Raw genomic sequence first — 25,971 nt, 5'->3', positions numbered from 1 at the left:
CAAGTTAAATTTCATATTGTGTAAGCTTCATTTTATTACAAGGTCGGTACTAGGTGGTAGGTCTCTCTACAATAAAGACAGCATTGTTATAATTCGAACATGCTGCAGCACCAAGCACAGGAATTATATTGGAGGTGTAGGAGGACTATGCCTTATGTCGATGTAGATTTTGTTACTCTGACAGTGAAAAATTAGAGAAGGAAAAGCGATTATGGAGAATCTTTTACTAGCTTTTTCAGAAATATATTTCAAATGGTTGCTCCATGTTAACTTACTGAAAAGAAAAGAAATATGCCGGCTGATGTGTGTAGAGGAAAATCTTCTAACACTACCGTGACAATAAATAGACGAATATTGACCATTCACTACTAAATGAAAGAAACATTTGGCTTTTATTATTATGAAACTGCTACTCCTGGGCCCAGTAGCTCAGATATTCAAGATAGTCCTGGTTACATCTGAACAAATGTTAAAGCAGTTTGAACATAGCAAAGTGTAAAATACACTATATTATGCAGCTGTAGATAACGATATTGCCTAAGAAGATAACTTGGAAAAGTAAAGAATAAAAAAAGAAACTAAGGAGGGAGGAAAGGTAGGAAAGGATGGAAGGGAGAAATTGCTAGTAAAGTAAATAAAAGAAAACAAAAAGAAAAGGAATGAATGAAGACAGTAAACGAAAAAAAAAGAAACACATAAACAAAAAATAATGGGAGGGACAAAGAACGAATTCTGTAATCTGTAATGGCAGTAATGAATTAAATAGTATTTAATGTAATTACTGTAAAATTTCCAGAATCAGTGTTACGTATTTTTTTTTTTAATGTCTAGATGCACATTGGTCTCACCTCATCACTATCCATGATCCTAAATAATACCGTATATTAGATCATCCACACATCATTGTCACTAAGAAATGAAAACAAAAGTTCTAACATATTAGATCTCTAGCTGTCTTTTTTAAATTAGCACCTGTGGTAAAAGGCCATTTTCTATCTGAGTAAGCCATGGCAGTAGTCTTTTTATACGTAATTTTGAAACACTCTGTATATTTGTCCAAGTAAACCAATAAATTGACATATAGAACGAGACTCTTATGTATAGCCTACTTTTCTTCCTGCTTCTTGCTAAACTCGTTAATCCACCATTTGGTAAGGTTAAGATAAAAATAAGGACCTTCAGGTTCGTAGTCAAAGTATGTAAATGAAGCAATAGCCCTTGGAACAGCTGGCTCTATCTGTGTTCCTTCGTGCCACTCATTGAACGAGGTTATGGATATGAGCTTGGCTTGTGCAGACAGGGCACTGCGCCACCCAACTTCGTAGTACTTGCCATGGCGGCGGTGTCGAGTGTTGGCCACGTTCCAGGGACGGATCTGAGTGTCAATGTATCCTGGACCCACGGACGGTACAAAAAGGAGAGCATTCTGCCTAGCAAACTTGCTGAGACTGCGCCAGTTCTTCCATGATGATCCATACGTGAAACCATTAGTTGCAAAATAAGTGTAGAAGCCTGTAAAATCAAGTCACTGTAAGATTACTCTTGGCGGAGAATAAAGAAACATGAAAACTATTATTTTTTTCAATGAGAGGTAGTTAATATTATCATTGACTCAAATATCTCCCTTTTGAAGTAACCTCCTCAAGTATGATAATAAAATAATGATTAATGAATGACAAAAAACAGGAGTACGCTAAAATCTACCACAATATTATCCTTGTCCACCACAAACTTCACTGAGGCACTGAAATTTGAATTTGGATGCGCGATATAATAAAAAAACACTCAAACCATTTGAAAAAGAGTGGATCTGAAAACTATTTTTTTCTAATGGGTGGTACTTTGATTGTTTGCAATTGGCCCAAGCATTCCATGCACGCAAGCGCACACGCACAGCCCCCCCCTCCCCACACGCACGTGCCAGTCTGTCTCCAATTCTTTGTTTAAATTAGAACCAAACTTATATGGAGTAACGTTTATTCTGAAGTACCAACCTGTCAGTGCGGCCAGTGATCGAAATCCTCAGTGAGGCCAGATGCAACTAGTTTAAGTGCCTCTGATAGGAAATGTTTATTCACATTAATTATTATTGTTACCGGTACTATATTATTAATATCATTAATACTGTATTATTATTATTATTATTATTATTATTATTATTATTATTATTATTATTATTCATCAACATTTCACGGCTTAAGCCATTTAGGCTCCTTCCGGTCTCATAGATTTCAATTAAAAAGTTGTATCCATCTCTTCTTTGGCCTACCAACACTTCTTCTACCCTCTGGATTATAATCTAAAATAATTTTTGGTATTCGGCCTGGTTTCATACTCTGAACATGCTCCTTCCAATTGTTCCTATATTGCTCTATTTTATCCATCAGTTTAAAAATATTTAATTCATTCCTGATATCTTCACTTTTTCTTTTATCCAAAAGTGTGCAACCAGCTACACTACGTAAAAACCTCATTTCAGCTGCTTCTATAGTTTTTCTTCTTTCTTGGTTAAAGTCCAAAATTCACTACCATACAGCAATATAGGCACAGCCATAACCTTATAGAATTTTAATTTGGTTTCTCTTCTAGTGTATTTCAGGGATCTCTTTATTGTGCCACATATAAAATTAAATTTACTAAGTTTATTAAAAAGATCTTCCTTCTTAAAATAGGAGATATTACAGCCTAGATAGTTAAAATTATTTACTTGCTCAATAGGTTTCCCATCCAAAATAATTTTTGCTCGTAAGGTATCTGGTCCTTTAAAAGCTAAAACTTTAGTTTTCTTTGTAGATATATTAAGATTATAATTTTTAAGAATATTACTTTGTTGAAATGTGGCCTTCTGTAAATCATTTTCTGAGCTAGAAATGAGAACCTGGTCGTCAGCAAAAAGTAACGTATCTAATATTTGTTCTTTTATTTTAAAATGTGAATCTAAATTTGTCAGCCAATGAAATATGGCATCGTAAATAATAATAATAATAATAATAATAATAATTATTATTATTATTATTATTATTATTATTATTATTATTATTATTATTATTATTCATAACAAAATAATGTCTCTCACCAAATAAGTTGTTATGCTGTGAGTTTCAGTGATTGATTCAGTGTGATGAAGCAACCAATATTATGTGTTGAAATTCTCCTTTCTTTCTTTTATTTTTTTCCTTTAACAGCAACAAACAAGGCCAACAGAAAAGTTTAATTTGCACCACATTACCACTTAACCATTTATGTTGTCCATATCAAAATGCAATAGAAACTCGCGTTTTAAGATTATCTTTCAGAAAAATTGTCAGCGATTGCATAGGTATCAAGGTAGACTCTCTATTTAAAACTTCCTTTCTTTCAATATCATTTCTTCTCGAAAAAGGACACTCTAACAATGAATTAACTATATCATCATTATTTCTCGCGTTTGTTTCTGTTTATATTTTCCCGAAACTCATACCAACATTGGCCCAGATTCACTACTGTACTACGAAGTACAATAGTACAACACCCTCCCTTAAGTCATAAACAGAGACATAAGGGGAGACAAGTTACCACTGCTAGTCCCACTCCATTCTCCCCTTCAGACCGCTCCATGGATGGGAGGAGTGAAAGCTGACCAGGCCACGAGGCCAGACGAATTGTACCTCAGCTACAGCTTTTCAAGTGCAACCTAAAAGCCCGCGAAAACACACGAAATGCAGAAGCCAGAGTCGGCACAAGTGATCCTGGCCTCAGGAACAAATTTACTGCAAAACAGGTCAATATACATCACAAAGTTTTCAAATGCTTCTACAGCGATATATGCTTCATTCACATCACTAATATATTATACAAACACACAAAATTTGATTACAGTTAAGCCAAGTGTCTGAGGCCTGGCCTCACTTGCCTCAGTCAATCAACCGCCACTGCAACCTGTAGATTTTCCTTCATATTCAACACTCACCATCAAAGTGGGACTTTTTGATATCATATCTGTGCTGCATGTCAACCAGGAGTCCCAGGAAGATCCCATCGAGCTGGGTTCCTCTGACACTCAAATTCCCTTTGGCACTGAGTAGTTCCTTCCACGCCCCAGCTGGAGTGAGATAGGAGTCATACACATAGAACACGGGAAGATTGCGGCCTCTACGCTGCATCCGATAAAGTGCTGGGTGCTCCCCGTACTGATTGATGATGTAATGAAGGTGCTCAGACAGGTTGATGGGGTTACGGTCTCTGTATGGCTCTATATGTGGAGCTATTTTGAGGTCGTATCGTTCTGCAGCATCCAACAGCATTGACATCACTGAATCAGGAGACTCACCCTGAGAGTCGGACATTCCTGGAGGGTACCATGACACCACCACAACTCCTACACAGTAACAAGAGTCATTATTTATCTCGGAACATTTCCCTAATGTATTTCGATATTCTATCATAATGTATTTTCAACTCAACAGCCTTCATGAATAAAGCCAGAATATGTCTAAACTTCTGGTGACAGATATCACCACCACGACAATTACGAAAACTTCAGAAAGAGAAGAGTGGAAACATGTCAACTCATAATCTCACTGGTTTACAGTTTACTCTATGTGTAATAATAATAATAATAATAATAATAATAATAATAATAATAATAATAATAATAATAATAATAATGGCTTTATTTAACCTGGCAGAGTTAAGCCCGTAAGGCCTTCTCTTACACTCAACCAGGATTAAAAGTAAACATAGTTCAATATATATTAATGTTGTTAGAATCAAATACGAATCACACAAAAACAGAAGCTGATAATTCAATAAAAAATGTACACAGTAAAAATAAAAATAAACACATTGGAATACATATTAGTATTATATTACAAGGTGAGGTAGCTTCAATCCTTTAGATTGAGTTAATAAATAATCAAGAGGTACCTACATAAGCTGTAAAAAACATCTACTACAGCCCCACTCTTTTTCACTAAGCATCGTGCTTTTTTACCCATCATTTGTAAGAAGAGGAAATTCATAGTGAAACATAGTGGAACACGTGTTGTCAGCAAATGGCTGGATACACTACGAAGATTGAATTGAATTGTAATTTATTTCAATGAACTTGTAATCATATTTATATGCTTAAAATACTCTTTGTCCTTTGTGGCAGCTCACAAATGGTAAGATTTCTAATCTAAAATAAACTCATTCTTTCTGTAAAATATACAAAAATAAAGTTAGAATAATGCTTTTCTTTCTAAATTTCATGTTCTATCATCTCTATAAGTTTGGGTATTGAATTTAGTTACACTCTGTATGATATGCAGCAGTCGCGTGCCATGGTGTTGTAGTCTAAGGTATCCTGCCCAGGACTCACGTTATAGAATGTGTGCTGTTTCGAGTCCTCCCAGCATCGTGATGCACTTGGGGAGTTACGATACGTAGTGAAATCCAGTTACGGAAGCCAGCTATAATGGCTGGGGGTTCATCGTGCTAACCACACGATACGATATCTCTATTCTGGTTGGATGATCGTCCACCTCCACTTCGGCATGTGGACGTGAGGCCAGCAGCCAACTAGTTAGTCAGGGACCTTAAAGAGCTGGAGCGTCACGGATTATTATTACGATTGACAGCCGGACAACCAACTTCAAGGCCCTATAGCAGGGGTCAGTAATGAATTGTCCCGGATGCCATGTCACCCTCTTGACAGATATAAGGCGCCTGCCTTATTTAAGTAAATAATACGACCACTCTATAAATACTTCTAATAGAGTGTTAAATCCAATGAATGAGTGGTTTAGTGCATATAAACTAGCACTTAATGTTGATAAAATTGGTGTAATCAAATTTAGTACACATAATAGTACTTACTTTTTCTACAATATTAGATTAAATAGAACCGATCTCAAAGAATGTACAAGTACAAAATTACTTGGTTTCGAGTTGGATAATTACTTGACTTGAAAAACACACATAGTATATATTGCTCCTAAATTGAGCTCTGTCTCTTATACATTAAAATCCTTTTCTTCTATTGGCAATATAAAACCCTTAAAATGTCATATTTTGCATATTTTCATTCTCTAATGAAATATGGATTAATATTTTGGGGCAACTCATTTGAAGTTAAACATATTTTTGTTTTACAAAAGAAAGCTGTAATGATAATGACAGGTATGTATAAAAGGACATCACGTAAAAAGATTTTCCAGAATTTAGAAATAATAAACTTACCTTGTGAGCAGGCCTACATTCTTTCCCTGATGGTGTGTTACATTAAAAACCAAGATACATTTAGTACTAATCAAAATATTCACAATTTTAATACAAGATAAAATATACGTCTCCATATATCCTATGTTAGTTTCAGCTGTTATAAAAAAGGAGTTCACTATTCATGTATTAAGACTTACGGTCTCCGTTGTACTGTCTAATTATCTTAAAGCTTTGATGGACCAAGAGAAAAGGTTCAAACCAGAAGTAACAAAATTTCTCCACACTCATACCTTCTACCCTAGATCATATATATATGATAATATATATGATCTAGGCTTCTACTCAACTGATCAATTACTGTTTGTGCTTGTAAATTGAATTAATCTGCTGGCTGTGTATTGTATATTTTGCATAGCTTTTGTGACTTGTCCCACATCTTAAAGCTACAATGCTGGTGTAAGATCATGGAATACAATAAATAAAATTAAAGAAATACTGTGATTGGAACATATGGTAACCTGCTTCTTCAGCAATGCAGCACCTGCTTTACTCAATGAGTACTTTTCACAAAAAGATGCCCATGTACAACTCGGTTTTAAGTGTTATTTTAAAGGAAAAATGAATATCCCTGCCAGTATTGCAATTATAACATTATTACCGTGTATAATACTGGTGCTTTATGAAAACTGTTTAATTAACTTAAAACATATACCGGTAAATAAAAATAAGGTACCGATACTTACCTACTTTGGCTTCACTCAACTGCCTCATATGTGTATTTATTACTTTAGGATCCCTCGAACTGTAACACCCCAAGATAGGGTAAAAGTTGGAACTAATATCTCCAGGAGGCTCGTGTGTTCCTGTAGGATATATCTTCTTGTCTTCCTTCTTCCAATTAGGCAGATATTCGTGATTCCAATGCCGCCAGTGACTGTCCACAGCAACATTCCCATACCAGGCATAGTAAAAAATATGGACATTGTAGTTGGGTCGCGTGAGGGAGGTGCTATCTTGTTCCATCAGCTTGATGGGCTGGGATCTCCTCACTTTCTGTGAAATCTTCTCTACCTTCTGGCGCAGCCATTTCAGTCTGAGCTCAGACTTGTTTACGAACTGCTGGGATACAAGCTCTCCTGCTGCCAACTGCTGCATCTTGATCCCCATCGTCCTGGACGACACAGGGCTGTTATGTGTGGTGGTGAGCGACTCTGTGCTGTGTTTCTTCAGGCAGTCTAGCTTCACATCCAGCTCTGCCCATTTGTAAAGCACAATACTTAGTACCGATGTAAAACAGATGATGAGGACGATTGACATGGACAAGTAGCGTTTGATGCATATCAAGCACCATCTTATTGGTATTATCATGGTCTGAGTGTTATATTTTGCACCTAATGTGAAGAATTCTGCATTTGTTTGTTGCCTGTACTCCGATGTCGGCATTTAACACACAGGTTTGTGATTTCAACAGCCATATTTAGAGAGATCTGAAAGATAGAGTACATTATGTATATTAAAATCTGTGAGACGAAAATTTTAAATTTACATTATTTATAGTGGTAGTATCCTTTTTAGATTCCATAGCACGCTGTGGCCCTTGAAAGCATATAGCATCCTATTTTTTTTTTTACTTTATTTTCTGTTTTACCTATCAGAAGCTTTTACAGACTTACAAGATTAAATGCAGTCTTAGGCCGCTCCCTGACGGGTCGGTACAGCATCAACTCAGTAAGCGCTCTGCATGCCGAGTCAATGTCGCAGCCATATATTTGAATTGGCAGCCTCACACGGGTCGACGTGGTACAGTATCAATACAACATGTTTTCGGCATACAGCCTTGCTGCACATTTCTCACTCAGCAAGCAGCATTTACCGAGTGAAGTTGTGAATATTTGCATTTGTTATAAAGAAATTTTTACCATTATGTCAGTGGAAGTAGAGTTAGTTCTTGAGGAAGAAAAATATCCATGTCTTTACAGTTTCAAATTTGCGGAATATTCACGAAAAGACATAACAGAAAAGGCGTGCAGAGAAGTTGCTAAAAAAAACAGGACTCTCAGATAACATTTTTTACTAATACAATAAAAATATTAATGAATCAATCATCTAGTATCAATTCTCGCACTGCTACAAACAACCTACTGTACAGTTGATATTCCTTTCAATGTACGGATGTACTCAGCATCGTTTTCTTTTCCTTCGTAACCTTAAATACACATAGAATGCAATATCTTCTTCATCACTAGGCGACATGGCCTTTAGAAGGTTCAATAACTACTGAGAATTTAGAAAATGTGCAGTGGAGTGATGCAGAGAAAAACACATGTGTGCCGCAGACATGCTGTACCGTGAGAGAGTCCAGTGTGGTATAACATCGTTCAAACAAATGTTGCTATGTTATGTTTGTTATGTTTTATTTAACGACACTCGCAACTCATCTCTCTACGCCTTTTAGTTTGTGAAATATTAAAGGTCTTACTGCAAGCTCTGACGTCATAACCACTGATTGCTTCATAAGACTGCATTGTAGTTCCGTTTGACATATAGCGTAGACCGAGTAAATACAAATTCATGTTACAGTCAGTTATTATTAACTCACTTAGGACCTATCACATGCATATACTGTAATAGTAATAATAATAATAATAATAATAATAATAATAATAATAATAATAATAACTTACCCAAACTATCCCACTTTAAATCCCGTGTACAATGCATTCTGTTCCATTCTGTGATTAGAACGACTTGGGTCTGATAAGGTTTAATATTTTGATCAATTATGACCTAAGTCAACGTCTTCACTGAGTGAGTGAATGTATGTGAGACGTGAAATATTCGTTATGAAGGGACTACAGATACGTGTTTATCTCACGTCAGCAATAAATTAGTACATGGTTTATATTATTCTATTGCACCATAGTTGTTGAGTCACACGGTTTAGGCACCGGGGCTATGTTTGAGAGAATCTCTAAAACATGTGCATCATCGAATTGCAGTAGTGGATAACCACGAGCTACTTCCAACACATTTCTCTGTATATCTTCTCTCCACGCGTTTTCGTTCCTGCTGTATGTTTTCTTTTCCACCCATTGTTTAGTGACTTTAGGGTACTGGAGTCTGGAGCCAGTTACATCTCTTTTCATGTTGTAATTATGGCCCACTATCGCAATCACAGCTCTTGTTACTATTCCATCAAATGGAAAGTGTTTTCTCTTAGGAATGTAAACCAATCTCTCGTTATGATATGATTCAAGTTTGCTGGTGTGACAAAACTGATTAGTCTGCTTTAAGTCTTTTAAAGGACAGGGTTGCATACAACATTTTTCAGAGCATTGTAATCCAGGTTCGATCCATTCCCTCTCGCTATTGTATGGGTGAATGTGTGCACATTTTTTATATGTCTCTGTTCGTGTATATTACAAACATGATTTAATACAGAAATGAATCTGTCTTCTAAGTCGTCAGAATCACCTTCACATGTAGCACATAACCACCATGAGTGATTTATGATGCTGTCTTTCCACATTTGTATTTTCTCATATGTTTTTTGCAGCGGCTTTAAAGTTTTTAGATAAGCTTTTTGCAATGTGCCAAATGTCAAATTGATGGTCCACCATTCATATTTGGTCCTCATGAATTTCCTAATTCCTCTATTGCGGTCCAACAGAGAGAGGGTAACGTTCATTTTTTCTTTTAGGCGATCTAGAACTTTCTCGCATGCTGCTTTTTCAAGATTGCCTACAATTAGGCCCTTTTGCAGAACTATGAAGTCTATAAGATTATCTGAATCGAGGTCCATTACACTGTAAGTCACATATTTTGCACTGTAACCAGGTGAGTCAAATTGGTCATCACCGTGATTCGCACGTTTTTATCTTTTAGGGAATTGATAAGTTGTTCATGAATGTGAAAATAACTGCACCTACTGTTGGTTCTACGAATTTTGAAATTATTTTATAAAATGTTGTCTTGCCGATGAAATATAGTTGTGAAGTTTTTGAAAAATTTTCAAACAATTTGTACGTTATACCTGATGAATTACAATTTTAAGTTTCTTCTTCTATTTGAAAAGATCTGTCTGAGTCAGTTTATGGCTCACTCACATCTGATTCACCACACACATTTCTTAGCATCTCACACCCTATCTCACACTGCACAGCTTTGTTTATATTAGGTTTCTGTGAATTTTCAGCCTCATCAAGAACTACACATACGTCAATATTTTCAGCTATAGGTGCATCAGTGCAACTTGCTATTACTTCCTCGACGATCTTTTTTCATTTATAAGCAGAGGAGCTATTTTGGGGAGATTCTCCTTTCAAAAATAAGGGACAACAGTTTTCTTCATTTTCATAGAAGTTCTATTGTCTTTCATTAAACGTCTTTTTAATAGACACGATTCTTCAAGATTAATTTCATGGAAATGATTAGAACACACAACAGCAGTCCGGAAATACATGAAATGATACCCCTTCTCCATGTTCTGCTTTTGTTGTTCCCTCTGAACACGAAAAATCACAACACCACGGCATTTTAAACTGTATTGCAATACAATTTTTTCTGTTTAGTCTTCTGTAGTTCAAAGTCGTTCATATAAAAGAAAATATGCCCTACATAAAATCACAACGTTGGTATGTGCTGTTTTATGATTAAATGAAAAGCAAAATCGGAGGGGGGCTACAGACATGGGATCCCTCTTCGCGCGGGTAGTTACTACAACATGGCGCGGCGGGATCGAGGATCCATCAGCTGGCAGCGGCACCGAAGGACCATCAGCCGACGGCGGGGGCGTGGGACTACCGGCGGTCAGCGGGGGTGTGAGTCTACCAGCGGGTGGAGGGGTCGAGGGACTACCAGCGGGCGGTGCGGTCGAAGACCTATCCGCGGGCAGCGTAGACCTGCAGTGACGGCGAGGTGCCACGGGGATTCAGAATGTTCAAGTAAGGACAGGCCTACTAAGACTACTGCAGGTTAATTGCCGAAGTATTAGAAATAAACTTATTCCGTTTTGGAACTTGGTCGATGTTTATAATCCAGATATAATAATTGGGACGGAATCATGGCTTAGGGAAGACATAAATGACTCGGAAATTTTTAGGTCGGATTATAGAGTCTTCAGAAAGGATAGAAGTGAAAAGGGAGGGGGAGTTTTCGTTTGTACTAAGATAGAAATAAGTAGCAATCTTCTGTGGATACATGAGGAAGTTGAAATATTGAATGTTCAGATAAGAAATGGGCGGGAAACCTTAGATGTAATAGCATGTTACAGACCACCCAGTGAATTAAACAATTTAACTTTGCACAAACTAAATGAATATCTTAATACAGTATCAGAAGACCGAAACGTAGTAATTGCTGGGGATCTAAACCTCCCGAAAATTAACTGGAACGGGATTTCAGGTACAAATTCAGATGCACAGACCCTTGTTAATGAATTGATCTGGCGTAAAGATTTCAAGCAGGTCCGACGCGTGACAATGCCCTCTTAGATGTTTACCTACTAAGACCTGTCTCTCTCTTTGTCAACTCTGAAAGTCTTCATAAAATAAGTGATCACAATAGCGTCTTATTAGAAATCTTCTGGGAAAACACAGTAAATCCGAGGTCAAGTCCACTGTCTGTCTGGAATTTTAACAAAACCAATGTCCATGAATTACAAACGTTTCTACGACAAAAGCATGATGACTTTATAAGGACTGAAGGAAATATGGAAAATGTGTGGCATAAATTTAAGTGTATAATTTTCGAGGCATTAGTAAAATGTGTACCTTCTAAAATAATTAAGAAAAATCCGGACCCAGAATATTACACTAATTATATTCACTACTTAAAGAAAAAGACAAGGCGCGCATTTAGCAAACGTAAACGGAGCCATGAGCACTGGGAAAAAATATATCGAATTAATTAAGAAACTTGAGTGTGAAAAAAGGTTGGCTCAGGAAAATTTTCTAAAAACTATTTTAAAAGAAGATGAAAGTAACAATTGGAGACAGTTTTATAATTATGTACGCAGGAGAAAAGGGAAAAATGAAGGAGTAGTGCTTTTACGAAATCAGAACGGAGAAAGTATAACTGATGACAAAGAAAAGGCCGACTTATTAAATTCCTATTTCATTTCGGTTTTCAATAATAATAATAATAATAATAATAATAATAATAATAATAATAATAATAATAATAATAATAATAATAATAATCCCGCTGATAGGAGTGGTTGTGTCACAGACAGTGAATGTGAACCAAATTCGACTTTCAAAATAACTTCCAAAGGGGTTAGAGAGAGAATAACGAAATTAAAAAATCGGAAGTCTCGAGGACCAGATAGTATTGCTACAGAGATTCTTAAATTAGGTTCGGAGGCCATAATTCCTTACTTAATGCGTATATTTCATGTTTCCATAAACAATGCAGCTATTCCATGTGACTGGAAATCAGCTATAGTGGTACCCATACATAAAGGTGGAAATAAATTAGATGTCGGAAACTACAGACCGATTAGCCTTACATCTGTCGTATGTAAAGTCATGGAGCATTTGATATCGGATTATATTCGTCATGTTCTAAATGCGAAAGACTGGTTTTACAACCGCCAGCATGGTTTTAGGGAAGGCTTCTCATGTGATAGTCAAATTACGTCGCTGGTTCAGGATCTAGCTGAAGAGGTAGATAGAGGCGGAAGAATCGATGCAGTTGTGATTGACTTTTCGAAAGCATTTGATTTGGTGCCACATGACATATTAATAGATAAGTTAAGTAGGCTAGGAATAGATAAAAGAGTGGTGCTATGGATCCAAGAATTCTTAAAAGGTAGAACACAGAGCGTTAGAGTAGGTCATGAAATATCGGAAATTGGAAATATAAGTTCAGGGGTGCCACAGGGCAGCGTTCTGGGTCCATTACTCTTTATAATATACGTAAATGACCTATGCCAGAATATTACATCAAATGTGAGGCTATTTGCAGACGACTGCATTATCTATAGATAGATTAGAAATATTTCAGATGTAGAGTCTATTCAAACAGACTTGAATAACATTTACAACTGGGCGTTAAAGCATAGGATGAAAATAAATGGTTCTAAAAGTAAATCTATAACATTTTGTAAAACCCGAGAGGAGACTAGTCTTAATTACGAATTCAGTGGTGTTGTAATTCCGCAAGAACAATGTTGTAAATACCTAGGAGTGTATTTAAACTCCAAACTTTCTTGGGGAGAGCATGTTGATAATGTTACAGGCAAAGCATGGAGGGCACTTCACTTTATTATGAGAATCTTGAGAAAGGCTAGCCCCAAATCGAGGGAAATAGCATATCTAACATTAGTGCGACCGTTAATGGAATACGGAACTACGTGTTGGGATCCCTATAGAATATATCAGATAAATTCCTTAGAAAGAATCCAGTATAGGGCAGCCAAATTTGTTAAAGGTAAAAGAGAAGATGGGAACGATACGATAAAAGAACTTAAATGGGAAACTTTGGAAAACAGACGTAGGAAAACTAGAATAACATCATTGTATAGAGCACATCTAGGTCAGAAAGCATGGGTAGACATAACGGCTCGGTTAGAAAAGCCAACGTACTATGGTAGGAACGATCATGATTTTAAAATCAAATGTAGGAAACAGAAAACGGATGTAGGTAAATTCTCATTTTTAAATAGAACTATAAATGATTGGAATGACCTACCTGCAGCAGTCTTTGAGGGCTGTCCTTCCTTAAGGAGATTCAAGAATAATTTAAAGAGTTGTGTATAAAGTGAAAATTAAAATTAAGGTGACATTCAACATTTAATTTTTTAAGGTGACATGTATTTATCTAGCCTGACGAGTTTACTTCCTTGGTTTGAATTGTAAATTATTTAAAAATAGCGTGTACGAGGGCCTTAAACTAGAAATATTTAGTTTAAATGTAGTTCTGTTTATAAGTATGCATAAGAATGCAATTATTTGACTTATTTGAACTGTTGTATCAGTGAAGCGAGGTGAGTCAGTGAAGTTATGGTTTTACAGTGCAGTGAACAGTTCCGATCAGTGATAATTTATAGCGTCAATGAAATGTGTTCTATAGTGTCAGTGAAATGTGTTACAGAGTGTCAGTGAAATGTGTGCTAAAGTGTCAGTGAAATGCGTCATAGTGCCACTACAGGGAATGATATGAGAGTAAAGTGAAAGACTATTGAAACTTATGTAGGGCCTATACATAATTATGTAGGTTGTATTGTAAAATTAGGTGTTTTATTTTATGTTTCATTATTATTGTGTTAAATTGTATTGTGTATTCTTATTGTATTGTGTATAAAATTGTATATGTGTTGTAAATTGTATTATGTATTGTAAATTTTATTGTGTATAGCTTATCATTTTAACTGTGTATTGTTAATATTGTATATACCAATGCCATGGGGTGCTTGCCCACTTGCAGTGTAAATAAATAAATACATACAAAATATAACTTCACTCAATCACAACTAAGTCCGAAATTCTGTTCACGTGTATTACGACGCGAGAAGATTATTTAATACAAAGTGCTGCACTCGGGATGTTCTCAGCCTACTACGCAATCACACCAGTTCAGTGGCTGCGACATCATAAGTATTTGTGCGGAGTCAATAACTCAAGAACCATGCCTCGCATTGACATGCGGTAAATTACATTCTACTTAGATTGAAAAACGTGTTTGATTAAAGCCAACTTAATTTTATCGCGGACTGCTCCTTTAAGTACACTTAAATGCCATCAACCTGGCCTGGGATCGAACCCACAGCCTTGGGCATAGAAGGCCGGCGCTATACCAACTCGCCAACCAAGTCGACCAACAAATGTTGCACCGCTGCTGCACCATCAGGGAGGGTCCTTAATCGAGACACTGACCCACAAAGATATCTGTTCACAAATCAAAGAGTTTGGTGGGGCAAAGAACAGCTGGATCGTAATTTGCTTCTTTTAGAATCTTTACATATTATATATCTGCGACACAACAGCTCTGACTTCACTTCTCTTCTGAAGGAAGCCATGCTAATGGTTATTATAGCTTCTTAACCCCGGAAAACACGCGCAGCGGAGATTTAACCGCAAATTTATTTCTTTATTTGCTACTTCACGCATTTGGTTTGGTTTGGCTCCTCCCTCCACCATATCCTTGCTGGGGATGTGGAAGACATAATGGCATACTAGCAGTTTTGTTAGTGGCCTTGGAGCGATTGCGAGGGAAGATTCATTTCTTCTGTGGTGTTTTTAACCGCGCGCATGCTGTCCCGTTACACCATTTAACAATAAACTTTTCACGAGTAACTATAGACATTTATTGGACGTTTTATTCATTATGGATCCAAAAGAAGAGGATCGAATTCTTAAGCTTCTTGAAAACGTTGAGAAGGAAGAACATAATAAAGTGCTTTTTAGTTGGTTATTTAACGATGCTGTATCACCTATGAGATTATTTAGCGTCGATGAGATTGGTGATAGCAAGATGGTATTTGGCGAGATGAGGCCGAGGATTCGCTATAGATTACCTGGAATTCACCTTACGGTTGGGGAAAACCTCGGAAAAACCCAACCAGGTAATCAGCCCAAGCGGGGATCGAACCCGCGCCCTAGCGCAACTTCAGACTGGCAGGCAAGCGCCTTAACCGACTGAGCCACGCCAGTGGCCTAATAAAGTGCTCCGAACGCAAACTGAAAGTGTAAGAAAACAACTTTTTGGTGATGAAGAATGTGAATCAGAAGAAGAATGAAATGCAGAGGTATTAGAAGTTGAGGAAGAACCAGATGATATTGAAGACCGTATAGAAGGGAGTGACCAAGGATCAATATTAGGTCCCCTACTTTTTCTAGTGTTTATAAATGATCTTGCCCCCCTAATAAAAGACGTAGGTCATCCCATATTATTTGCAGATGACACAAGTATAGTAATTACAGCCAATAACTCCAACACATTCCAATCTTCAACAGAGGAAATTCTCTTCAAAATATGTGACTGGTTCTCAGTCAATAAATTGGTATTAAATTGTAACAAAACTAACATAATTCAATTTAAATCTGTGCAAATTCAACCTTGCAAACTTCTAGCGTAATAATTAACAACAGATTCCTATTAGAAACAACGACAACCAAATTTCTTGGCTTGAAAATCGATAATGTGTTAAATTGGAAAAATCATATTAAAGAAATTACCCCCAAACTAAATTCAGCTTGTTTTGCTATTAGAATCATGCAAAAGATAGTAAATATCAATATCTTAAAAACAACATACTTTGCATACTTCCACTCAGTAATGAGTTTTGGAATAATATTCTGGGGAAATTCCACAGATAGTAACAGTATATTTCTATTACAAAAAAGAGTAATTAGAATAATAGTAGGAGCCAAATCTAGGGAATCGTGTAGGACTATTTTAAAAAAACTACAAATAATGCCCATGACTTGTCAGTATATCTTTTCATTAATAGTCTTCCTCGTATGTAATCGTGAAAACTTTGTAACTAATTCAACAGTTCATAGCATAAATACACGTCAAAGAAATGACTTTCATACTCCATCGGCAAGTCTATCGTGCTATCAAAAAGGAGTGCGTTATATGGCAGTAAAAATTTTTAATAGCCTCCCTATCGATATAAAAAATGAAACTCAAAACATAAGATTATTTAGGGCCAAATTAAAGAAGTACCTAATTTCTCACGCCTTCTATTCTGTAAGTGAATTCATGACATTCAATAACACTTCATGAAATTGATACTAAAACTATGTGTTGTACCAGAAGACTATATTGTAAATCTCGTCTGTATATATATTTCATCTAGACTGTGACTATAAATTAAGACTTTATAATAGTATTAAGTTTTTGGACTTGTTCCATATTCTAGCTGTAAAGCAATGTATGAATACCATGGAATGTTAAAAAATACAATACAATACCATCCTACAGACACTGAAAACTCTGCAGAATCGGAAGACGAATATTGTAACCAAGCATACGTCAATAATACCAGCATTCCTGAGTACACTGCAAAAGATAGTGTGACAACCTGGGCAAGGCGCTGCAGTCCGAACAACGTCCATGGCTGTATAAGACAACGCAACATAATGACCCGCCTGCCAGGACCACAGCAAGAAGCAAGATTTGTTAATTCTCCTTTGAAGGCTTGGCAATTATTTTTTCCCGGATGAGACACTGGACTAAATAGTGGAGTATACGAACATATGGTTTGAAAAAGAGAGAGAGAAATTTGATCGGCCAAGAAATGCTGTGGATACCAACAGAGTTGAAATGAAGATATTTCTAAGAGTACTTTATTTAATGGGCGTCATGAAACACGGAAAAAGTAATTTGAGGGATGTATGGGCGACAGAGAAAACACGGAAATTTTACTTGAAGCAAGTAAATTGATAGGTGTGGAAGTAAATCCCGAAAAGACAAAGTATATGATTATGTCTCATGATCGAAATATTGTACGAAATGGAAACAAAAATTGGAGATCTATCCTTCGAAGAGTTGAAAAAATTCAAATATCTTGAAGCAACAGTAACAAATATAAATGACACTCGGGAGGAAATTAAACGCAGAATAAATATGGGAAATGTCTGTTATTATTTAGTTGAGAAGCTTTTGTCATCTAGTCTGCTATCAAAAAATCTGACAGTTAGAATTTATAAAATAGTTATGTTACGGTTGTTCTGTATGGTTTTGGAACTTGGACTCTCACTTTGAGAGAGGAACAGAGATTAAGGGTGTTTGAGAATAAGGTTCTTAGGAAAATATTTGGAGCTAAAAGGGATGAAGTTACAGGAGAATGGAGAAAGTTACACAACGCAGAACTGCACACATTGTATTCTTCACCTGACATAATTAGGAACATTAAATCCAGACGTTTGAGATGGGCAGGGCATGTAGCACATATGGGTGAATCCAGAAATGCATATAGAGTGTTAGTTGGGAGACTGGAGGGAAAAAGACCTTTGGTGAGGCCGGGACGTAGATGGGAAGATAATATTAAAATAGATTTGAGGGAGGTGGGATATGATGATAAGACTAGATTAATCTTGCACAGGATAGGGACCAATGGTGGGCTTATGAGAGGGTGGCTATGAACCTGCAGGTTCCTTAAAAGCCATTTGTAAGTAAGTAAGTTATGGGCGACAGATGGAACTAGTGTGGAACGTTTCAGAACAATCATGAGTCTAAAAAGATTTCAATTTCTCCTTCAAGCTATTCGATTTGACAACATCAACAACAGACAGGAAAGAAAGACCCTTGATAATCTTGCTCCAATATGGGGTATTTTCCAAGGCTTTGTTGATTACTGCAAGCGTTTTTATTCACCTGGAGAGTAAGTTACAGTGGACGAGATGCTCGATGCATTCTGAAGGAGATGTCGATTCCGACAATACATTCAGAACAAACCTGCGAAATAGGGAAACAAAATCTTCTCCATGGCAGACTCAAGAACATTCTATACTTGTAATTTGCAAAATCTACTGTGGAACTTAGCCTGCAGGTCCATTTAGGGTATCCAATAGTGCACAAAGTGTTGTTGAGAGGATAGTGCAGCCAATTCCAGGAAGTGGGAGAAATGTCACTACTGACAGTTGGTTCACTTCCATTTCCTTGGCTGAAAGTCTGCTGACAAATCATCGATTAACCTTGGTTGGAACGCTCAGAAAAAACAAAAATGAAATTCTGCCTGTTTTCATTGAAACAAATCGAGACCAGTGAAAAGCAGCGTGTTTGGTTTTGGGCAGCCAGGTGTCTTGGTATCATACGTACCTACCAAGACGAGGCAAAGTCGTGTTGGTACTTTCCACCATGCATGTCAGTGATGAAACTGACCCCTCAATGGGAGATGATAATAAACTGGTGCTCGTCACTTTCTATAATTTGATGAAAGCTGTAGTGGATGTAGTAGATGAACTAAAAGGAAACTACTCTGTCTCAAGAATTAGTGTGCGGTGGCCACCGAGTGTTTTCTATTCACTTCTGAATATTGCTGGTATAAATTCTTACGTGATTCTCCGAAGAAAATTGAATGGAATGAACTGCAGAACCTTCCTCAAGAACCTCTCAAATGCCTTATGCCGTGAGTACATGGAACATCGTGCTACACTAGCCTGTATTCCTCACGGTATAAAAATAATACTACAGGAATTTCTTGGAATTCGTAACGAAAAGAAAAGTGCTGAACTGGAACCTGATTATGTGGGAAGATGTAGCTACTGTGATAGGAAGAGGAACAGGAAGACAAAAACTACATGCATCCACTGTTCACACTACATCTGCTGTGAACACAGTTTTTTCTTACGTGAATTTTTATTTTAATAATAGTTATTTTTCAACATCTTAGGTTATTTAGCGTCTGAATGAGATGAAGGAGGTAATGCCGGTGAAATGAGTCCGGGGTCCAGCATTGGTAGTTACCCAGCATTTGCTCATATTGAGTTGAGAGAAAACCCCGGAAAAAACCTCAACCAGGTAACTTGTCCCAACTGGGAATCGAACCCAGGCCACCTGGTTTCGTGGTGAGACGGGCTAACCGTTACTCCACAGGTGTGGACTTTCTTGTGTAGATTGTGCTAATAGAAATCTTCATGCTGAAGAGAGGAGAAATAATATGATGTTTATATTGCTGAAGTTCGCATTGATGTTTCAAAACTGAAGTAACACTGATTTGGGAATATGATGAATCACTTTCTAAGAATGTCCTGTAAACTTCGCCAGAGAATGGCGGAATAATTGTCTTACGAAATCAGACTGATTCTCTTTGTTCCACACTGTGTACAAGGCAATAAAGTATTTTGCAGTCATTCCTGTTACACTAGTATGTGCATGTCAAACATGTATAGACCCAGAAACAAAATTTGAGTCACCTGAATTTTCCAAGTTCCAATTATAACATACTGCGCATGCTCAGTAAGCCATCAAAAGTCCCAATATCATTCAGAGTCCTTTATGCTGTTGTATATTTAGCAAAAACTGATTTCTGCTATTAATTTAAAAAATGTAATAGAAGAATTTAAAGAGACTAATTCAAGTTTTTGTAGCAAAAATTATCAATTTTAAAGAATATATAGATCAACATTTCATCATAGCTCTAAACTATATTTTTAAGCAACTTACGGAAATTATAAATATGTTAAAATGTCAGTAAATAAAAGAAATGAATACCTATGTTAAATATTAGCATAATAGACCCGAATAAAATGAAATAAAAATTACAAAGAGAGAAAATTGTAGACTTTCCGATAGTAAAATTACAGATTTTAATTGAAGAGTGTGATCCCAAAACGTGTTAAGTGCATTTTTATGAAGGGACTGGGCTAGTTTTCTTTATTCATCGGTCTATGGACTGAGCGAGTTTTCAAGTGACATACACAATAACACAAACTTTTAGACAAGGATTGGCATTGTTTTGGAAGAAAACATGCTTAAAATATTTATGATAATTATATATATATATATATATATATATATATAAAGAGAGTTAGTTGGGAGGCCGGAGGGAAAAAGATCTTTGGGGAGGCCGAGACGTAGATGGGAAGATAATATTAAAATGGATTTGAGGGAGGTAGGATATGATGGTAGAGACTGGATTAATCTTGCTCAGGATAGGGACCAATGGCGGGCTTTGTGAGGGCGGCAATGAACCTCCGGGTTCCTTAAAAGCCAGTAAGTAAGTATATATATATATATATATATATATATATATATATATATATATAATCTTGCACAGGATAGGGACTGATGGCAAGCTTATGTGAAGGCGGCAATGGACCTGCGGGTTCCTTAAAAGCCATTTGTAAGTAAGTATATATATATATATATATATATATATATATATATATATATATGTTATATTTTTTAAGCAATATAATGATAGAAGTCTCAAATCATAAAAATGGCCAAATGGACTGAGCGAGTTTTGGTATCATACTCTTCAATTTTATTCCTGTATTTCGTTATTCAGTAGGCATCTTTAAAATGTGAATTTAAAGAAAGAGAGAGAGAGAGAAAGAGGGGGCGGGAGGGAGAGAGAGAGTTGGTATTAAGATACCGGTACTAAAATAGCGTAATTTACAGTGTTAAGCAAAAATACTGTAAATGGGAAGAAAGGGAAGAGACGTAAGCCTACTACATGCAGTACACATCGGTATAAAAAAATAAGAAACTAGCCAAACACACTATCCAAATGTTTATCTGTACAGAAAATTACGTTGTTTATTATTAGTGTTTCATCTCCCAATGGAGGAAAGGAACTGGCCACTTTACCCCATTATCTCCCTGCTTATTTGCATCATGAGTGATGTCTTATTGGTGTCACATTCTGTTTAGCTTAACCCTTCAGTGCTCGCACCATAAGTTGTGTCACCAGAACTAAAATCTAAAATGCAATTAAACCTGATTTCAGACTTCCTTCCTTCCAGATGTGTTTTTTTTTTTTTTTGTTTAAATTGAATTCAATTTGAATAATTAGTTATTTAGACTGGGAAGTTTTGAAATGAAAGCCCTATATGTAATAGTAACATTACTGATTCTAGTAAACTGTTTGTGATACCTTTTTTTTAAATTTCATATTTATATCAGTGACGTCAATATAATATGTGTGGTATTATGATGCAAAGAAAGTCCACTGCTGTGAAGTAATGGTCAGCAAGCAGGCCTGGTTCAAATCCTGATTGGGATAAATTACCTGATTGGAGTTTTTTCCGAGGTTTTCCCTCAATCAATTGAAGCAGAATTGCTGGGTAATTTTCGGCGTTGGACCTCGGACCACAGTCTAGTAGGCTCTCATGCAATCACGAAGCTCAATATGTAGGGAATGTGCATCCAATGACAGTTGAACTTTTGTTGCTAGCCACTAGGATCGCTACTATCACCTCATCACAGATCCCTTCCCTAGCAGACGACAAAATGTATTATACTTTCGTTATTGTGTGTTTTTTTTTTTTTTTTGGAAAAATTAACACGTTCCTTCCTTTATTGAAATATTAAATACTGGTACACAAGGTTTATTTATTATTTTCATGACGTACATAGTATGTTTTATAAACTCACCTTGCTGGATCTTTCGGAAGAAGGATAACTCTGGCCTCTTTTTCTTCAATTTATTGCACTACAAACGTCTACTCCTTGTCCCATATTATTATTCCAACTACTGTATTTTAGCCATTAACATTTATTGCAACCAATAACGAACATTTTACAGTTTACACAACTTTTTTTCACAAGCAACAATGCGAAATAGTACTGGCACAGTCTATTATTCTTAGTACTCCCAGTTGCTAACCGCTTGGAGCGCTGTATCGGAGAAATGCAAAGAATCACCTCAAGCTTCGTGACTATGATACTCGACTGTGCTTCAGACTCATTTCGCCATCATTAATTCACATATCATCATTCATACAATAGCCCGGGTTAAATTCATGGTGCAGCGTGCTGTACTTGTAGGTACAAGAGAGCGACTGTTCGGCTATCTAATCACCCACAAGAATAGAAGTGGTAAGCACAATAAGCCTCAGGCTACAGTGTAAGCCTTTGAGTCCTTCCTCCATACAAGAGAGAAAAAAAAAAGAAAAAATGATGCAAAGAATGTATTAAAAACTCTATTGTTATTATTATATAGATTTAATTGTTAGTTATTATAAACTATACCCAGGCCTGGGCAAAATACTGACATCCAAGTATTTCAAATACAAATACAAAATACTTCAAAGAATAGTATTTGAAATACAAATACAAAATACTTTTAAAAAATTAACCAAAATACATTTGTATTTCAAATACTCAAAATACATTTGTATTTCAAATACCCGATACAATATATAAAGAAATAAGAATATTACCGAAAATCTAAAATATTGTATTAACATTAAAATTATTTTTATCTCGAAGTTTTATATAAACACTGTAACTGAAAATTCTTCCTTTTCCCAGTCAACAATGAAATTATGCTACATATGAATAATTACTGCTTCCTTTCAAAAAAGCCAGTTTCTCAAAAAGTTCATCAGGTAAGGATCCCCTTGCTGGTGAATGAATAAATCCTGCAAAACAAAACAGTCTTTCTACAGGCGCAGAGGAACACAAACTTGTATTATAATTTATAAAAGCTTGTTTCACTGTTGGGTAATTCTCTAGAGTGCAGAGGTTGTCCCTTTGCCATTGAAGAATTGTATGAGCTCATACTCCGCAGTACACAAGTTCGTTTCTTTTTGCTTTTAAAAGTCTGTTATGCTTGAGTAGAAAACATAAAAATTGTTTTCATCATCTTCATCGTCTGAACTGACCAAAGGTGTAGCGAGAACTGCTCAGCTGATTTCACACATATATTCTGTATCCTCTTCTTATCATTTGGTGAGGCTGTGTCAGGTAGCTATCTCATCTTAAATGATGGGTGGAAACAAGCTGCCAAAATAGCTCAATTTGCTTCTAGGGTCATATCAAACATCACTTTAAATCTTGATGAAAGCAAACTCATTATGATTGGAGTTACTTGGAACAGATGGCGTAGATTACTAGATAACATAATATGTAATCTGTTTTTGAGGGAAATTAATGTGGATAGAAGTTGGCCGTAATAGCACGTCTTCTCAATTTGCATTAAATCAAGGGCTATGGCAATGGATTTCAGAACTGCACACTATTCTTCAAGGTACCGAAATTCAACATCTTTGACGGTTGGCAATCCCAGTTTTTCACATATACTGTTTATATCATGTTTGAATTGCAATATTTGAGAGATTGAGCCATAAAGAGAATTCCATCGAGTTGGGCAAGGAAACTTTAATGAATATTTCAAGACATCTGAGGATTTGGGTCTCCTAGACGCATTCCATAATGTTGAACATTTAGCAAGTGTTGGGTGATGGATCCTTGATGCTGTTGGAGATTTCTTTATGACATTAAGGAAATCAGTTGTGGCAAGAAAACTAAGTGTATGGCTAGCACATCTGAAATGGGTAGGTAAATAAGATAGAAGTTCATTCTTCAAATACAAATCCAAAACTTGAAGGACAAGAAGAAGAAGAAACTATTTTGAGTATTTGAAATACAAAATACTTTCTAAAATCCTTGCAAATTACAAAATACAAATGTATTTCAAATACTGCCCAGCCCTCCGGTACTCTAGAGTTAGCCTGTTATCTCCTACTCCTAAAATTTAAGTCACTATTGGGTTCAAGTACCTGGTACATGTCTGTTTCATATGAGAGGGACAGAAGCAAAGGTATAAGTGCACTTAAGTTATTTTTTAGAAAGTGTTGTTGAAAGTACTTAGCCTAAAAAAAAGGTAAAGGTATCCCCGTAACATGCCATGAAGGCACTTGGGGGGCATGGAGGTAGAGCCCCTTGCTTTCCATGACCTCGGCACTAGAATGAGGTGGTGTGGTCGGCACCACGCTCTGACCGCCTTTTACCCCCCGGGAAAGACCCGGTACTCAATTTTATAGGAGGCTGAGTAAACCTCAGGGCCGTTCTGAAAGTTTGGTAACGAGAAAAAATCCTGTCACCACCTGGGATCGAACCCCGGACCTTCCAGTCCGTAGCCAGCTGCTCTACCAACTGAGCTACCCGGCCGCCAAGTACTTACCCTAAGCTTTCGTAAATTCCGTCAAATCTTTTATTTCAGTTTTAGTATGTGATGTGGTTAAAAGGAGGCTATATCCCTTTGCCACTAAAATTTTTGATGCTTTAGTTTGCCCTGGATGCACTTAACTCATCTTCTTAGAAATGTCACTTGTATCCCTTTTCTTCTGACCCCCTCATATGAGAAGAAGCCGCTGTTCTGTATTATCAAATATGGCCACATAATCATTAGTTATTTATATTGCAGGATAAAATAATCACTGCAACAATAGAAAATACGTGTAAAAATGTCTTGTGAAGGGCTCATAGGAATAAAATCAAATTACAAATAAGGAAATCGAAAATATGATCTTATATTCCCTCCTGTTAAAAACACTGGCATTAACTCTCGCGCGGATTACATTTGTAATCCACTCTAAAAACATACAATTGCTATATAAATTACAATTACATCCAAATACTCTAGACATCAGAGCTAACGTGTAACAGGAAGGTACTGAAAATATCACACTATCAGCATTGTAAGCGGAGATGTGATGACGTAATACACAACAGTGGATTACAAATGTATGCCGCGCGAGTACTGGGGTGTTAAGATAGTTCATAATGAATGAGTAATGACATGGGAAGATTACGGATTATAATCGTTCAAGCTTGAAATTGATGTGCATTGTCAAGTTTGATTTAAAATTGAAAACACTTTTAATTCCAATTTCAAAGCCACGAAATCTTAGGTTCTGAGATATTCACATTTGGGTAATAAACTATTCCGGGTTATTAATTGTATTTACAAAGCTGTTTTACATGCACGTACTATTGTCATGCACTATTACGTGTACTTGAAGTAATGCTACATAGACCTATACCCCACATGATAATAAGTAACATGCAGAACTTTTACGTACATAAAATATTCACCAATCATGCAATGATCAATGTGAATAAAATGATACAGCATTTTTTATTTTAAACGTGATAGTGTAAAACAGGATTATAATGATTGCGCATCTGACAAGTAAACCACAACACATAATAATTCAGTCATGAGAAATATTTGGATACTGTAAAAGAGACTGCATTGTCTGCTATGCATTTAAATTACATTTTCGATCTATGGAAGGAGATAAATCTCTCTTGCAAACAGCTTCTTCTTGTCGTCGAAAACCGGCATTGGCAACATCGCACAACTGTTCCTAGGAAAAGGCTAAA

The 25,971-nt window shown here is 36.3% G+C and overlaps 1 protein-coding gene across 1 annotated transcript; it reads right to left on the bottom strand.

The window, feature by feature from the left end:
- Positions 1 to 813: 813 nt before the first annotated feature.
- Positions 814 to 25,967, bottom strand: LOC138709243 (glycoprotein endo-alpha-1,2-mannosidase). The gene is made up of 4 exons (XM_069839881.1): positions 25,865 to 25,967; positions 6,927 to 7,670; positions 3,950 to 4,357; positions 814 to 1,512 (listed from the first exon to the last, which is right to left on the bottom strand). The coding sequence occupies exons 2-4, from the start codon at positions 7,624 to 7,626 to the stop codon at positions 1,106 to 1,108; spliced, it is 1,515 nt and encodes a 504-aa protein (XP_069695982.1). The 5' UTR covers positions 7,627 to 7,670; positions 25,865 to 25,967; the 3' UTR covers positions 814 to 1,105.
- Between the last annotated feature and the right edge of the window lie 4 nt (positions 25,968 to 25,971).

This window comes from Periplaneta americana, chromosome 11 (genome assembly GCF_040183065.1).
Source record: "Periplaneta americana isolate PAMFEO1 chromosome 11, P.americana_PAMFEO1_priV1, whole genome shotgun sequence".
Classification (NCBI taxonomy): domain Eukaryota; kingdom Metazoa; phylum Arthropoda; class Insecta; order Blattodea; family Blattidae; genus Periplaneta; species Periplaneta americana.
This window is presented reverse-complemented; position numbering and strand designations above follow the sequence as displayed.